At 35.5% G+C, this 16,467-nt stretch overlaps 1 protein-coding gene across 1 annotated transcript in view; it reads right to left on the bottom strand.

The window, feature by feature from the left end:
- Positions 1-16,467, bottom strand: part of ADAMTS19 (ADAM metallopeptidase with thrombospondin type 1 motif 19) — a 279,661-nt gene that overhangs the window by 207,210 nt on the left and 55,984 nt on the right. Inside the window, exons 3-6 of the mRNA XM_019924890.3 lie at positions 13,629-13,794; positions 6,642-6,814; positions 4,949-5,032; positions 4,117-4,274 (exon numbers count right to left, since the gene is read on the bottom strand). Coding sequence (XP_019780449.1) covers positions 4,117-4,274; positions 4,949-5,032; positions 6,642-6,814; positions 13,629-13,794 — 581 coding nt within the window. The remainder of the gene's footprint in view (positions 1-4,116; positions 4,275-4,948; positions 5,033-6,641; positions 6,815-13,628; positions 13,795-16,467) is intronic.

Genomic DNA, 16,467 nt, shown 5'->3' with positions numbered 1-16,467 from the left:
TCCTGAAATGCTTTGAGAAATTATTGATGAAGACACATATTTAATTGAGCAGGTTTTTAATGTGGGTGAGACAGGACTGTACTGGAAAAGGATGCCAGACCAAAGTTACATCAGTAAGGAGGAAAAGTTGATGCCAGGCTATAAAGCAGCAAAGGATAGGCTAACTGTTGTTTGGTGGCAATGCTTCTGGCTATATGAAGTTGAAGCCTCTCTTAGTTTATCATTCAGAGAACCCAAGAGCCCTTAAAAACATTACCAAGTGCTCTCTTCCTGTTGTGTGGAAGAGTAACTCCAAAGCTGGGTTACACAGGCCATTTTCCAGGACTGGTTTTTCCACCACTTTATTCCGGAGGTAGAGAAATACTGCTTGGAGAAGGATGACCCGTTCAACATTCTCTTGCTGCTCAACAATGCTCCAGGCCACCACCCATTCGTGGATAACTTTTATCCCAACGTCAAAGTAGTGCATCTGCCACTGAATACTATGTCGCTTATCCAACCTATGGACCAGGGAGTTATAGCAACTTTCAAGAAATATTATTTATGTCACACTTTTCATCAGGCAGTAAAGGCGACTGACGAATCAGGAACAACCTTGCGACAATTTTGGAAGGACTACTGCATAACATCTACAAGGCCATAGAAAACATTGACTTTGCTTGGTGTGAGGTTACAGCCATTACCATGAATGGGGTTTGGAAAAACCTTTGCCTGAAGTTTGTTCACGATTTTCGTGGATTTGAGAAGGTGGATGAGGAGTCCAAAGAGGTCTTCAGCAACTTAGCGACCCTCAGGGAGAAGATGGAGCTAGATCTGCAAGAGGACGACTTCATTGAACTCCCTGCTGTGCAACAAGAGGAGCTTACTAAAGAAGACCTGGTGGAATTGGAGGCCCAGAGAAAGGATAAAGAGAGACAAGAGGAAGAAGAAGTAACTAAAGAACCAAAGAGATTCACGATGCAGGAAATGGCAAGGGGATTTTCTTTATTTGAGGAGGCACTCTTAGTTTTTGAGGCACAGGACCTGAACGTAGAACAGTGCGCGAAGGTTGCAGCAGCCGTTCAGAATGCAATCCAGTGCTACCGTATCATCTATGATGAGAAAAAAAAGAGCTACTACCCAGACATCAGTGGATTGGTTTTTCTAGAGGGTAGATAGAATTGAATCCAGCGAGGAACCAGAACCTTTGCCATCAGTGTCAGGCGTGAATGAAATTACAGCTTGCCCTCCGTCTCCTATTGCTGACGATCCTTCAGCTCTACCATCTCCCACCTCCTCTCCCTCCTCCAGTCAGTAACTCTTCTTGCCTGTTCACTCGATGTCAGCCCCTGTATGCCAGCTGTTGTACTGTACCACTGTATTTTTCAAGGTACTACACTGCAAGATTAAAAATGTTTTCTTTTTTTGTGTGTTTGTTTTTTAAGTATTATTTATGTGAAAAGTATAATAAACCTATTACAGTACAGTTCTATATGGCCGATTGTGTTAGTTGGGTACCTAGGCTAACTCTGTAAGACTCAACGAACAAATTGAACTTACAAATGCACTCCTGGAACGGAACTTGTTCGTATCTAGGGGATTTACTATATTTAGTCTTCCATTGAATAAACCTTTATTTAGATCGTTAATTTCTCTAAGTATAGCTGTGTAGATATTTTATTTTGTTAAATTATTAATATTTCATGGTTTTGGAAGTTACTGTAAAATTTTCCCAAGTGTTTATTTCTACCATATATAAATACAATTTTTCTTCTAAATTGACTTTATATTCTGTGGCCTTGTAAAATTCAGTTATAAATTCTAGCATTTTTTTCTCCTAGATTGCTTTAAATTTTCTTTGTACCAAGTCATGCCATCTGTGAAGAGACACTTTTAATTTTTTCTTCCCAGTATTTATACCCCCCCATGCCAGCTTAATATACTGATTATGGTTATGATTGTCAGCACAATACTGAACAGAAGTGGTAAATGTGGACATCCTTGCCTTGCTCCCAGTCTTAAAAAATTTTGATTTTCACCATTAATTGTAATGTTAGCTATAGACTTTTTGTGTATGTAGATGCACTTTCATACATTAAGAAAATACCCTTAAGAATTCATTAAGAATTTTTGTTGATAGGGTTTTTCCCCTCAGTACATTAGAGATATCACTTTACTGTCTTCTGGGCTTTTTTTTCTGACAGGAAGTCAGTTATCCATCTTAAGATTGTTTTCTCTGTAACGTATCCCTTCACTCTAGCCAATTCACTTTTTTTTCTATATCTTTGGTTTTGACCAATTTTTCTATGATATGCCTAGGTTTCTAAGTTGTTGTTTTTCATGAAATTTGTGAAAAATTTTTGCCATTACATCTTCAAATACTTTTCTTACCCATTCTCACTCTCTTTTGAGATTCCAATGATAGAGGTCCAGTATTTACATTACTTGGTAAATCCAACTTCTAAGCTACCTTGGGGTCAGTTTCTACTGACTACTTTTCTTTGACCATGGGTCACATTTTCATGTTTTTTTGCTTGGCTAATTTTCATTATGTTCCAGACATTGTATATGATATAGAGATTCAAGATTCTCTTATCTTCCTCTGAAGAGTGCTATCTCTTGTTTTACTTATTCCTCACTCTGAATGTAGGTAGGTTTGAGTTTATTCCTTGGTAGGGAGGATCTACCGAAAGCTCAAGATGATTCCCAAACTTTTGTAAACTGGTGGGACTCAACCTCCAAACTCCATCTCCTCTGAATACCTTACTGGGACTTGGTTTTAGGCTTTGTTAGGACAGTTCAAGAGAGGGCATTTCTCTGGATCATGGTGCCTACTGTGTAGGCATAGCATTTCTGTTTTCTCAGATAAATGCCAGGAGTGATGACAAGGTATTAACAAGGCTGCTCCACTCTTGTGGTCCAAATCTGCTCAATTTCTAGTACCTTTTTAACATCCAAACTCCATAGCACCCTGATAAATTTTGGGTAGTTTCTATCTCTGTGTATTTAGACCAGTCTTGCAAAGTCCTCATAGATGATCTGCACAAGGACTTCTTGGCACCTCTGCCCACAAAGGATCCTCTTCTCTGGTGCTTTCAGTAGGACCACTGTGCTCTACCTAGATTCCAGCTTGCTGTACCAGTCAAAAAATTGTCCCCAGGCAAAAAGTTGGCTTGGCTGTGGCGTTTACTTAGGAATTCCTTCTTTCAGAGATTGCACTGCTCATTCTCCAGTAACTGCCAGTAGTTGCTTCATAAATGTTTTCCAGTTTTATGGTTGTTTATTGCAGAGGTCCAGTATCAGGTACACCTACAAAGCTGGAAATGGAAGTCCAGTTGTGTTCTTGCATAGAGATAATTTCATCTTTATGAATTATTTATAAGTAGAATAGTTTTTATACAATTCAGAAACAAGAAGCTATCACAAATTCAATAGATTCATTACAGAAAATCATGTTTAAATGTCACTGTGTATTCTGAGATGTGAAATGTCAACATTATTGATACGAAAATTAAATTGCTAGTTAACAGTGAACTACCATTCATTTTTACTAGCTCTAAGCAAGACAAACTTGTAAATAATTACTCATACAGAGTGCTCATAGAGAGTTAATTGTTGCTCATCATTTCACCTTCTTATATTTACACTCAGTGCTGCAATACAAATGTTTGAGTAGTACGGACACTCACAATACAGCTCAAAACTAATTAGCTAGAGACTTAATTGAAACTTTTTTCTCAGATGGAACCAGAAAGTCTATCAATTGCTCAATTTAATATACGGGATACTTTATATGGTGATGACTGAAAAACATACCACGTAGGTTCATAAGTTCAAAGTTCCACCAAAATTCACCAGCGTTTTCACTTATCATCATCATTGGCTACATCTTCACATCAAAAATTGAGGTTAATTTTTTTTGAAATTAATTAACTAAATGTTTAGTCAATATACCATCCAATATGTGGCTGTTAAGAAATCAGTTATTATGAATTGAGGGAAATGACTAACAGCATTATGCCAAAAGTTTTCTGGAACAGAAAATCTGGAATAAAAGCATTCTATGAAGGGATTAATAGGATTAACAGCATGGCCATCAAATTAAGAATGTCATTTAATTGGCTTTGGAAAATTTACCTTGTTATAAGTATAGCTGCATCCACTGAAGTCATGTCCTCTCCCCAGCTTGTTGACATCTCTAAATGTATATCATTCTTTTTGCCAAATTCTTCATGTTGCCACTTACAAAAGCTCTCTAGCATTTTCTCTCCATGATGCCCAATATATAGATCTGCCTGCAAAAGAAGAGATTTCACTTCAAGGCAAATTATTCTCAGATATACAAAAAACTAAAAACTGAGGGGACTTCTTGAATTACTAAAGCAGATTGCTGACCATAACATTAATTAAAACCTGGAAGACATTCAGGATTAATTTTGCCTGAGCTAAAAATCTTAAAACTTTGTGAAGGTACAGTAATTACAAAATCTGTTTAATGTTATTCTGAAGAAGAAGAGAGGTGCAATGAAATATTAAGAATGTGGAACTTTTAGACTTAAATCACTCATTATTTTTACAATTTAAGAACAAAGGTTTTCCAAAGTACCAGATAAGCAGCATGCTAAAAAGATGCCACAGAATAGTCTCTGTTTAAATTGAATTACAGATAAAGCCCATGTTTAAATAAGAAAATAAAACTGTCATTAAAAATGATTTTTTAAAATTGCATTTTGCAAAGTTAAGGTTTGTTGTCAGGATCCTTGGAAACTAAGAACATTCCAATTTTGGAATATAACTGAGGTATTAACTAAGACTAACGGCCAGTTTTATGTATACTTTAAGTGACTCACTGGATATGTCTGCATTTCAAGTCAATAAAAAGTAAATCCCTAACATTCCCTTTACTTAAAAGTACCTGAACACAACTTCTCACCCACTTAATTGAACGAAAAACTCAAGACTTTCTTACTGGAGTTTCATGGAGCAGAATAAGCTTTATCACACGAAGATTGACCTGCACACCAAGACTCTTGTGTTGGAAAAGGTTAAAAACCTAAAAACAAATAAAAATAAAAATCCTAAAATAAAACTGAAAAACATCTTAATTTTTCTTAAAGCCCAGACATGGGAGAAATCTCAATTCAGTTGAGCAATTTTACATATTAAATTTTTTTAAATTATTTTAAAATTAGCTTAATAAGCAATAATTAATTCATTTTAGATACCAAGAAATTTAGACCTAGCATTCTGCTATACTCACTGCTGCCTTGATAATCTAGGCATTTCAATGGGGTGCAGAGGGAACGTTGGGCTTTTCACGATACTGAAGAGAAAAATTTTAGTAACTAAACCCTAGAAATTTTCTTAAGACCACAAAATGCCAGTGTCCTTTCTTCTGAGAAAATGTCCTGAAATTCAGCCTGCTTTATGCCACCTCCCAATTTATTCCTTAGAGTTTTTTTCTCCCCAAGGCTAACTGCCAAATAGGAACAGAGTATTTTCAAAGCTCTTCCCTTCAAGGCTGTCCATGAAGACAAGGCCATCGTTGCTTAATGGTTTCAGGTCATCATTATAACTGATTTTCCCAAAACATGGTATATGTAACAATGCTGGAAAGGAAGGCAAATTTTTTATGTGGTACCTTGATTTTTTTTTGGCAAAATTGAGTATTTAATTTATAATAGAAAATTAAAATTGGCACACCAAACCCACGCTTTCAGAGATAGTACTATTTAAAAGAGACTGAGGTTGGTAGGCTATGCCTGTCTGCTCTTTACAGAATGCTGGTTGAGTGGTCAGCAGTTAGCTGAACACAGACAGAAATGACTGAAGTGTGGGAAAATATGTTCACTGAAAAAAAAACATGCCAGACGACAGCAAAAAATAGTAAAAAATAGTAATTTTATATAACAAATTTATCCTTGAATTAGTGGTTCTCACCTTGCTTAATATGGCAACTGAAGTTATAAAGGGACATTTGCCTTTGGCTTTCATTTATGTTCATTCTCCCCTAAGAACCACTCTTCACGACAACCTTCTAATTCTGCCTTGAAGGAAGTTTATCCGACAGGGTATGCAATTAAGTCAAAGGATTCATGTGGTAGTAAGCATCCATAAGATCCTGGGTACAAGTTAGATTTCTACAGTCCAGAAGCTATCAACCAAAGTTAGCTACATGTGATTCAGCTAGTAACTATTAGCTATTAGGTCTTACTCATCAACTAGTTTTGTATCTGACATGCAATTTTACATACCTATATAAGCACTCAGTGGATTACCAACCTCCATTTTTGTTCCACCTCATAATCTATAGTACTTTGGGTGGGGCCATGCATATAAACAAATATAACATTTCTGCTATTTCAACAAATGGCCTTTTATAAAAAAGAAAGAAGGGCACAAAAAGAGATAAAAGAATAATAGAAAAAAAGTTTTGCCACATCAAATTAACAATAAGGATTTTTTACTAGAGGACGTGAATTATTATTTTGATATCTCTTTTGAGATGGATCAATTTGGTACACCTAAAGTATTTTTTTACTGATGTCAATAAAAGAAAGGAATAGTAATGAGTTAATTTTTAAAGAACTTCATTATACTCACACATTTCTTCCTTAGAGTTTTCTTGAAAAAATTCCAAGCGCACTTTAAAGTTTGCCTACCATATTTAAGATGGTTAGAATGAATCTCCTGGCTGCATCTGCTCCATGATAGGAAACCATTGCTGGGTCTGCAACCACTACAGTCTCTATGTTGTATTCTTGAGGTAATTTGTATGAATATCGTTTCCCTCTTCCACTTTCTGTTATTTTTTTAGATCTAGTTCTTCCTTTATCTGCAACACAGAAATGAATTTTTCAAATGTGCCTCTATCTTAGCAAAGTGAATAAAAAAACTTCCATTTCTTCAATAATTAAAAAGAAAGCTTATCGAATACCAACATGTGCTGATGATATAATGGTGAGCAAGACCAAATAAGTTCCCCGCATACAGGGAATCTAAATGAGCATTTGGCTTTGGAACATGACTTTGGAATCAGACAGACTGGACTTCTACCATTTATTAACTCTGCCACTTGGGAAACTAACATCACTCAGTCAGCCTTAGTTTCCTCATCTGTAAAATGAATATCAATATCACCTGCTGTCTAGAGTTGTGGGTGGCTTATAATAAGATCACATTTGTAAAATTTTTAGCACAGAGATTCATATAAATAAAATAATTCCATATATAAAAGACACCATGATTTTCATTTTGAAATCAGTGACAAAATAAAGGTCTACTTGCCAGAAGTGCCTGAAGTGACTGACCCATACATCCTAATGTCAGGTAGGTGCCCCTATTTACTCAAACTATACATGGGTTACACAGGAATTGGTTCTGCCTTCCATCAGGATCATATGGAAGGTATGACCTCAGGGTACCAGATTCCTCAAACAGGGCCAAATAAAAGCAGTAACCACAAATAAACATACTTATAAATTTAACTACATAAAAATGTAAAATTTCTGTTTATGAAAATATGCCACTATCAGAATGAAAAGCATGCAACCAAGTGGGAGAAGATATTTACAGTACTTTTCCATAATAAAGTAATAAAAAGCCACTCTAAATCAATGACAGATAACCCAATTGAAAAATTGGCCACAAATCTGAAGAGCCATTTCAGGAGATCCAAATGGCTAATTAGCATATGAGAAGGTGCTCAATCACATTAGTCTTCAGAGAAATGCAAATTAACCGCAGTAAATTAAATAAATTAAAATCCCCAGAATGGCTAAGCTAGAGATGATCAGTACCTAGGAGTGGGCACAAGGGGGACATCTATGGTGCTGATATTTTCTATATTCTGATCTGAGTCATACCTACATGGTTATGTTCATTTTGAGAAAATTCAGCAGTTGGACACATCATTTGTGCAACTTCCTGTATGCATGTGGTACCTTAATAACGAATTTATGATTTTAACAGCTTTATTGAGGGGTAATTTACATGCCATAACATGGAGCCATTTAAATGTACAATTCAATTATCCTTGACAAGTTTTTACAATTGTGCAATGATCTCCACAATCCATTGTTATATTAGCTATCACCTGTTCCTCTCCTTACCATTTACCAAAATTCTGTTGATGTCACTAAATAGCTGTCATCTTCTTTCCCAAACTTGTATTTGTTGGCCGACATCTTTTATATTTTTGTATTCTAATTTTAGTGGAGTCCCCAGAAGTAAACATGTGTGTTCAGTGGAATCCCATGGATATAAAAATGTGTGTCCAGTTAGTCCCGTTTCCATGAACATGTCTCTGTTCTGAATTTGTATGTATGCTCATAGTTCCAGTCCATCATCTTGGTTTCCGATAAATTCCCTTTTTTGAGTCTTGTTCCAGGTACTTTAACTTTGATGTCAATTCTATTCTATCCTATCCTATCCTATCCTACTACCTTTTCCACCTTACTTGCCTTCTAACACCCTTTCATGATGCCAGGATTAGTTTATCTCTTCTATTCTTGAAATACTGGGTCCCTTCTATTACTAACTTCTAGGTCCAACTGAGTTAGCTCTGAGCTCTAACATGAAGTAGATCCTGCCACATTGCTGGAAACTTCACTGTTCTCAGATATCTCCATAAATTACGGTTTCTCATTTTTTGTCACAGGGACACAGACTAAAAATCTATTTAACAAACAAAGTTTTATCCAAATGTCAAGTAGAGTCAGTTAACTAAGTTAACAAAAGTGTTATGAAAATAAATGCAAAGACTCCTTATTTAACAACAATAAGCATTATATTGATATTATGAAACAAGAAAATGCAAAAGGACAAAAGCAACAGTAGCCATCTGCAACAGAATCACTATAAAGTAAATTTTATGAATCCATATTTAGTACCAGCAGTTAATACCAAAGACCTTCATGAAGGACAGAATAAGAAATTGGTTTTATTAGTATCTTAAGATCTACAACAGTTAGGAATAAATTTTGTAGTTTTTCTAATTGTAATCACAATCCTACTTATGGTTATATATTTGTATACTGTCATATAAACTTATAATATTTAGTAGGAGACATTCCTACAGGTATACAAAAAGGCTCATCTTGGCAGGGTCAACACCTAATAAACTGATTATGGGGAAAGATAGATAGATAGATAGATACAGAGACACTCAGACACACAGATTTCGCAGCTCTCCTAGATGGCTACGTCACTGATCTTCTGTGTAAAAATCACACAGTGGTTAGAATAGAAAGGATGAGATGATAGGCAACATATTAGAAAGCAGACATCACCCTCAGCAAAATTAATCAGACTAAAAAGAGGAAAACGGAGGTGGTTAGAGTTACTCTTTCTTGTTGCTGTTGTTTACATGTGTGGGGGGGTGTTTAGTGTTTATTTTCAAGTGACTAGGTAGATAGTGGGAAATATCAGCAGAGCAGTTTGGGAGGAAAGATGATGGGTTCAGCTATAGATTTATTAAGTCTGAGATGCCTGAGAGACATCTGAGTAGAAGTTACTAAACACCTGACAGTCAGGAGAGAGGTTAAAATGGAGATAGAGTTTGGAACTAAACAATGTGTAAGTGAAGTTGAACCCATGGATTTGGGTTCTATCAACACAGGGAAGCATGTGGCATGAGAAGTAGAAGGAAAAGGAGGGAGTCCTGGGAAATGCCTGCATTTAGGGGGTGCACATATGGAAGAAGACATGCCCATGGAGGAGACAGAAACATAAGAAAAATAAAAGGAGAGATAATATGAAACTGAGGGGATAATTATAAAATGCGGGGCTTTTCGACCATATCAAGAGTGATAAAGAGACCATGTAAGGGAGAGACAGAAAAGTTTGTTACCTTTATTGCCCCAGCTAATGATAGCTGTGATGGCCCCAAACTGTCTGTGCTACATCCTTATATGCACGTTATATTTAAACAGGCTATTTGGAACATTCTAGGTTTCTTAAGAATCCCAATACCATGATTCTATGACTCCATTATATAAGGTAGCCCTTGTGTGTGAATATCATGCATATTGGAGTTATCTTTTTATTAAGTTGCTTCCTTTGATGTCTTCATTGTCTACATCAACCACGTTGAGCTCATTCTTCATCTCAATCCTGAGACCATTTTCTACCCAGATGCATGTATAAAAACAATAGAGTCGATACCACACGCTTTCAGTTAAAAGATCTTTAAATGTGTATTCACCAGTGCTCACTATGTGCTCCCCATAATACCCTCCACATACTGACAATCATCTCCACAACCGTTATGGTTGGCATATGGAAACTATTTCAGTAGTGGTTGGGTTAAGTTAGCTCTTAGAATAGAGATGATCTCTATATCCTGCTCAAATAGATCGGTCTTCTTCAATTCTATAAATCTCGTTCTTGTTCACACAGAGTAGCAGACATACTCACAAGCTTATACTAAATGTTAAGGAATATATATTGATTGATAATGTCACTTGCCTGCTTACAGTCTTCAAAGACCACACTTTGCCTTCCAGATAAATTCCTTATTACAACAGCCCCCAAGTCCCCTCATTATCTCATCCATGACTACTTTTCCAGGCTTGTGTCTCATGTCTACACTGTAGACATTGGATGCTTTCCCCTGCCTTTATACTTTTGTATTTATTGTTCCTTCTGCCTGAAATGCTCTTTCCCTGTCTAACAACGTCCACTAAATTTTCACATATGTTTTCCATTTTCACAAATAATCTCATTTAATTTGGACAACTGCCCTGAAATTTGGGTACCACTACACCCATTTTGTATATTGTAAATGGAGCTTTGGAGAGATCAACGAAGTTTTCCAAAGTCACACAGATAGGGAGCAGCAGCATAAGGATGTGACCACATGCAGTCTGACCCCAAAGTCCATTTTCTTAACCTGCACACTCTGTTCCCTTTCCTCCCTATAGTCTGGATAAGTTTTACTTGATCTTTGAGGCTCAACCGCCACACCCCCCCAACCAAATAACAGAAGCTTAGAATCTTGGGTACTGAGTCTGTCATAGTTCTTATTATAGATAGTATAATTACTCATTTATTAGTTTGTCTAAAATAATACATTGGTTACCTCTTGAGAATAAGAGCTGTGTCATTTAGCTCTGTACCCCTGTGAGGTGACTGGTCCTACTTATGTTGCAAATAAAGAATTTAAGATTGGGCTTCCCTGGTGGCGCAGTGGTTGAGAGTCCACCTGCCGATGCAGGGGACACGGGTTCATGCCCCAGTCCGGGAAGATCCCACATGCTGCAGAGCGGCTGGGCCCGTGAGCCATGGCCGCTGAGCCTGCGCGTCCGGAGCCTGTGCTCCACAATGGGAGAGGCCACAACAGTGAGAGGCCCGTGTAACGCGAAAAAAAAAAAAAAAAAAAAGAATTTAAGGTTCAAAAGTTCAAGGGAAGTGAAGAAGAGTACCTAGCTGGAGTGAGACTGAAGCTAGGCCTTGAAACCAGGGCCTCTGACTCTCAACCTCATGTGCCTTTCTTTCCTCTATGTTATCTGTTAATAAAAGAACACAACAAAGTCATCCTAAACTATTAAGTGCCTGTTTAGAAAAAATATTTACGTAATCAATACCTACAAACACAATACACTTAAGACATTAACATGATGAAGGGGAATAGGGCAAAGACCAAGTTGAATACAAATACGCTTTATGATTCCATTGTGAAAAGGCAATTACTGCAACATTATCCACATCTGAATCATGTTTTTAATATGTTGATATATCAGCTTGAAGTAAGAAGGGAAGAACTGCAATTAGACTTATGCTGATAAGTAAATGAATATTTTATTTCATGGATTGCTAATTTTAAAATGAGTTTAAAATTTCTAGACCCTTATAAAGCATCGAAAATAGTTAAGTTCAGTAAAGCATCCAACTGATGATAGCTTAGCACTCCAGCACTCCTTCTATGCAAGTGCTTGATCCAAACAGGTCAATTAAGATACAACAGTCATGCCTTAAAAAAAATTAGAAAGTTTATGAACAATGTCTGTGAAATATGAACTGTGTATTTATGCTTTATAAACCTATCAAAAATAAGAATTTTCTAGAAACGTTTCCTCTGTGCATAATGGCACACAAAGCCTGTTTTATGTCATCCGTATACATGAGTAATTAGAATAGCTGGAACTCACTATGATTCAAAAGTTGCATAGTGCAGATTTTCAGTATAACTCACACAAGGCAATCTCCTTAAATGGACTAAATCCAAGTTGTTTCTGTTATTTCACGATATAAAAACCTTTCTTTTGCTTGTTCATACTGTGACTTTTGTTCAGCTGTTTTTTATCTCCATTGTGTCTACAGTTCTTAGAATAGAGAAGAGGGATGTGTCTTATTTAAATTGACTTGATCATGTACGTTGAATAATGTGACACAGAGATAGATTTACTTAACCACTTCTGAAGATAATTCCAATACAGACTGATATCATGAGCTTTTGTGAAAGAAAATAGAGATCATAAATTAATTTGAGATAATATATCTAAAGAGAAACATATTGAAATTCTTTCTGAATTTGAACATACTAGACAATTGATGATATGAACATGCTACGGCCTCTGCAAATGTTACTTATTATCACAATTTATATACCTAATCAGCCTCAGATACCATAACCAATGTTAGAATTGCTATCTTGGCACTAACTACACGAACACCTAATTTTAAATCTCCAATTCAAATTTTAAAGTGTTTACACCAAAAATTCTTCAATAAATTCACATTTCCTCAGATACTATAGGGAAATATTTCTCATATCAGTGAATATTCACTGAGATGTCTGGATTAGATGTCCAAATATTTTTCCTAGGGAAACCACTGAATGCTGACTATGACTTTCAGGTCCTACTTATGTAATAGAAATCATTCATTTTCCTTATCCTTCTTGCTAATGCCACAGATCTCTGCCAAAGGAAGTAATAAGGAAGTGTACAAAACAGTCACCCCATTTTACTTCTGTGAAAAATTGGCAGACAGAGACCAGGATTTGATGGTTGGGAATGTTTATGAGCCACTGAAACTTCCAGATTTAAAGTATTCTGATACTGAGAATAAAATTCAAAGAAGTAAATCCTGACTCTTCTTCCTATTCCTCTTCTAATTTTAACCTTCAAGATGATTTTTACTCGAGTCAAATAGAAAAAGAAGAAAAAGTAGAAGCTGCTTCTGGTCAAAGTAAAGAGATATCTATGATGTTCTCAGGGAGGTGGACTGAAATAAGACCATGAGTTCACAGTATTCAGTTTCGGGGAATCTGCAATTCTCTCGGTGTCATTTCTATTCCACTGAGGGAAACAGTAACCCATGAGTATCCCTCTTGAGGGATATAGAGCATGTAATATATTAATATCTGAAGTCCTTTTGAGTTTCTATTTTTTGATATTAAAATGTACTATTTCATAGAAAACTAAAAGATAAGTCTAAAAAAGATAAGTAATTGTCATTAACCAAGAGAGAGTCCACATTAAAAAAGATAAAGCTGGTGGATGGATGGATAGACAGAAAGACAGAGAGAGAGGGAGGGAGGGAGGGGTGGGAAAGGGAGGAAGGAAGAGAGGGAGGGAGGGGGGATTTATTAAAGGATTCATCTCACATTGCATATTTAGTTAAACCCTTTTAGGAGAAGGCATTACCTGGAATGACACCACAGTAATGACCGTGAGGAGCTGACTTCTCTGTGGCTTTTTCCTCCATGGACCTTTTCTGCCTATATACACGGTGTGGGTGACCCGTTATGGCCATTGTATCATTGAGTGGTTCAATAAATATGAAGTCCTCATTGAGCTGTATGACTCCCATCTGGAATATATAACATAGAAAGATACGTATGAAATATCATTCGAATAAGTTACTTTCTGGGTTCTCCCACTCACATCCACTCTGTTTTCTTCCACGTATGTGCATACGTTTTTCTAGTGAAGCTATGTTAGCAACCCCACTAATAAGGTAACTGTCTTCCCATTTTACTACTTCATCTTTAGGTACTTTATTGCACTAGCATAAACTTCATTTAGTTAGCCTTAGCCTGTGTGGGTGGGAGGCTAGATGCCAGCAACAGATGCACAGTAAAAATTCTGGAATGTTAAAGGCTCACTTTGGGAGACCCATGGGGTCACTTATATGTACAGCATGTACAGAAGAGCAATATAGTTTTTAATTGCATACACAGGATAGTACAACATTTTGACAATCATTATTTAATAAAATAATTCATGTAACATACCACGGTAAATGTAGGACACATAACATTAAAGTTATTATATAAAATACTCTTAAGCCTTCTACTAAACATTTTTGAAAACCCCTGAACAATAAAGTACAGAAAAAAATGAAGCATCACTTACATAAACAAGTTTCATTTCATACCATGCCATATTTTAAAGTTAGCCAGTTGTGGACAGAGGGCCAAAAACTGTAAAATGTGATTATGATCAGCAAAAAGAACTTATAACAAGTAGGTATGCTTTTATTATATTGAAGCTAAGCCTAGTCATTTCTTCCCTTCCTTTCTCAGAATATAAATCTGAATTATAATTAGGAAAATATTTTACATGGAAGAATATATAACTTGATCTTTCCAATTTTCATTGTTTTACTCAACTGCAATATATATATAATGTATATTTGATTTATAATGTTAACTCTTTAGCAAACATTTTTTAAGAAACAATTCCCTAGAACCTGCATTATTCACACCCAATATGCTAATATGAAAGTTATCAAATACTGTTTTGCATTAACTTTATAAAAATCATATACAGTTCATTTTAATTTGATTCACATATAATTAGCATAGTAATATAATTCTGTCTTCAGATACAGTAATTGTTCCAAACTGAATATATTTTTAAAACTAGGCTAAAAAAAACTTTTCCTTAGAAGAGGTCTTTTTGTTTTGTTTTAATTACTAAAGTGTATTGCATCTTCTATATGGAAAGACCAGGTGATTGCCAATAAGCTGATTTTATTCTGTACATTTTACTCTTTATATCAGAATAAAGATAGAAGATACCTGAAGAATAGGTATCTTATATCTTCATTATAAGATAACTAAAGAATAAATCTAAAAATACTCATCAACTTCATTTTATTGAAGTTTTTATATCACTAATAAAATTCTCAAGTACTAGGATGACAGCTCCACCACTAGACTTGTCCCCTTCCCCTCTCTCTCTTCCTGCCTTTTCCTGTCTCTTTCCCAGTTTCTCCCTCTCCCTCTCTTGTTCACACACACACGTGCATACATATATCATTTGTGGGTGGGGATAATGCAAAAAAAAGATTTACTCTATTGATTCTTTCAAAATATCAGGCAAGTATATATTTGGACCATTTTTGTGTAATTTTAATATGACTTTCAATGAATTATTTTCCATACAAGTTTTCATTCTCTCAAATATGAAATCAGCTTGAATTTTAAAGTAATTATATGAAACACAAAATTTTTCCCTAGAGCCTAATTTGATGGGAATAAGAGAGAGTATCAAATATTTTAAAATTTAAGTAATAATTATTAAAGATGTAGTACATCTACACATGGATTGATAAGCAGTGCCATATTATCATTGATCCAGATTGTGAAAATACAGAACAGTGTTTCTCTTGTCTTATACGTAAATGTGATTCTGAGGTTCAGTCAGTATTCAAGGCCACTAATAAAACTGGCAGTGTGACTGATGACTAAGATAATAATTGTCAGGATGCTCAGTTTCCCTAAATCATGAATTTGCAATCTGATATATTCTTTCAACAGGTTATAAGCATGGTAAGATTTATAACCATAAACCCTATAAAATTTAACTGCATACTATCATATAAAATTTAATGACCTCAAGAACAGATTCTGAATTTAAGATTATTTCGGTTCATAACCTAATACTAGCATGTAACTATGAGAAAGTTACAGCATCTTTATACAACAGCTTCATAGCGTTGTTTGGATTACTTTTTAAAAGCATTTTTTAAGCACATGTCATGCTCCTGTCATAGAATCTGATACTGAGTAACCCGCTCAATAAATGTTCATTATAATTTTTATTTTATTAATAAGGATAATCATAATAAATATAAGAAGCCAAACATTTGAGATTGGACTGAAGAGCTCAGAGAGTCCAAAGAATTAAAATTTATTTGTCTTTGTATCCCCACACTAGCATATTAAATACTGTCTCAAATAAATGTGGTCTTTTTTTTTTTGTTACAATTTGGAAACCTCTTCATAACACAGCATTCTCTGTTGTGTTAGGATTTTATCTATACACATTTTTTAAAATAAGGTCACTTTTAAAAAGAAAAAAATGTTTGAATAATTATAAATGATGACTCATTCATTCAACACATATTTACTGTCTGACCAGAGTGTGCCAGGCTCATTTCACTCTAGGGCATATTTAGCATCAAGTGTTCAGGTTCTCTACAGGGAAGGGTTTTCTGAGACCAGAATACTATCTAACAGCAGAGGAAGTGCTCTAG

This window comes from Tursiops truncatus, chromosome 3 (assembly GCF_011762595.2).
Source record: "Tursiops truncatus isolate mTurTru1 chromosome 3, mTurTru1.mat.Y, whole genome shotgun sequence".
NCBI classification, from domain to species: domain Eukaryota; kingdom Metazoa; phylum Chordata; class Mammalia; order Artiodactyla; family Delphinidae; genus Tursiops; species Tursiops truncatus.
This window is presented reverse-complemented; position numbering and strand designations above follow the sequence as displayed.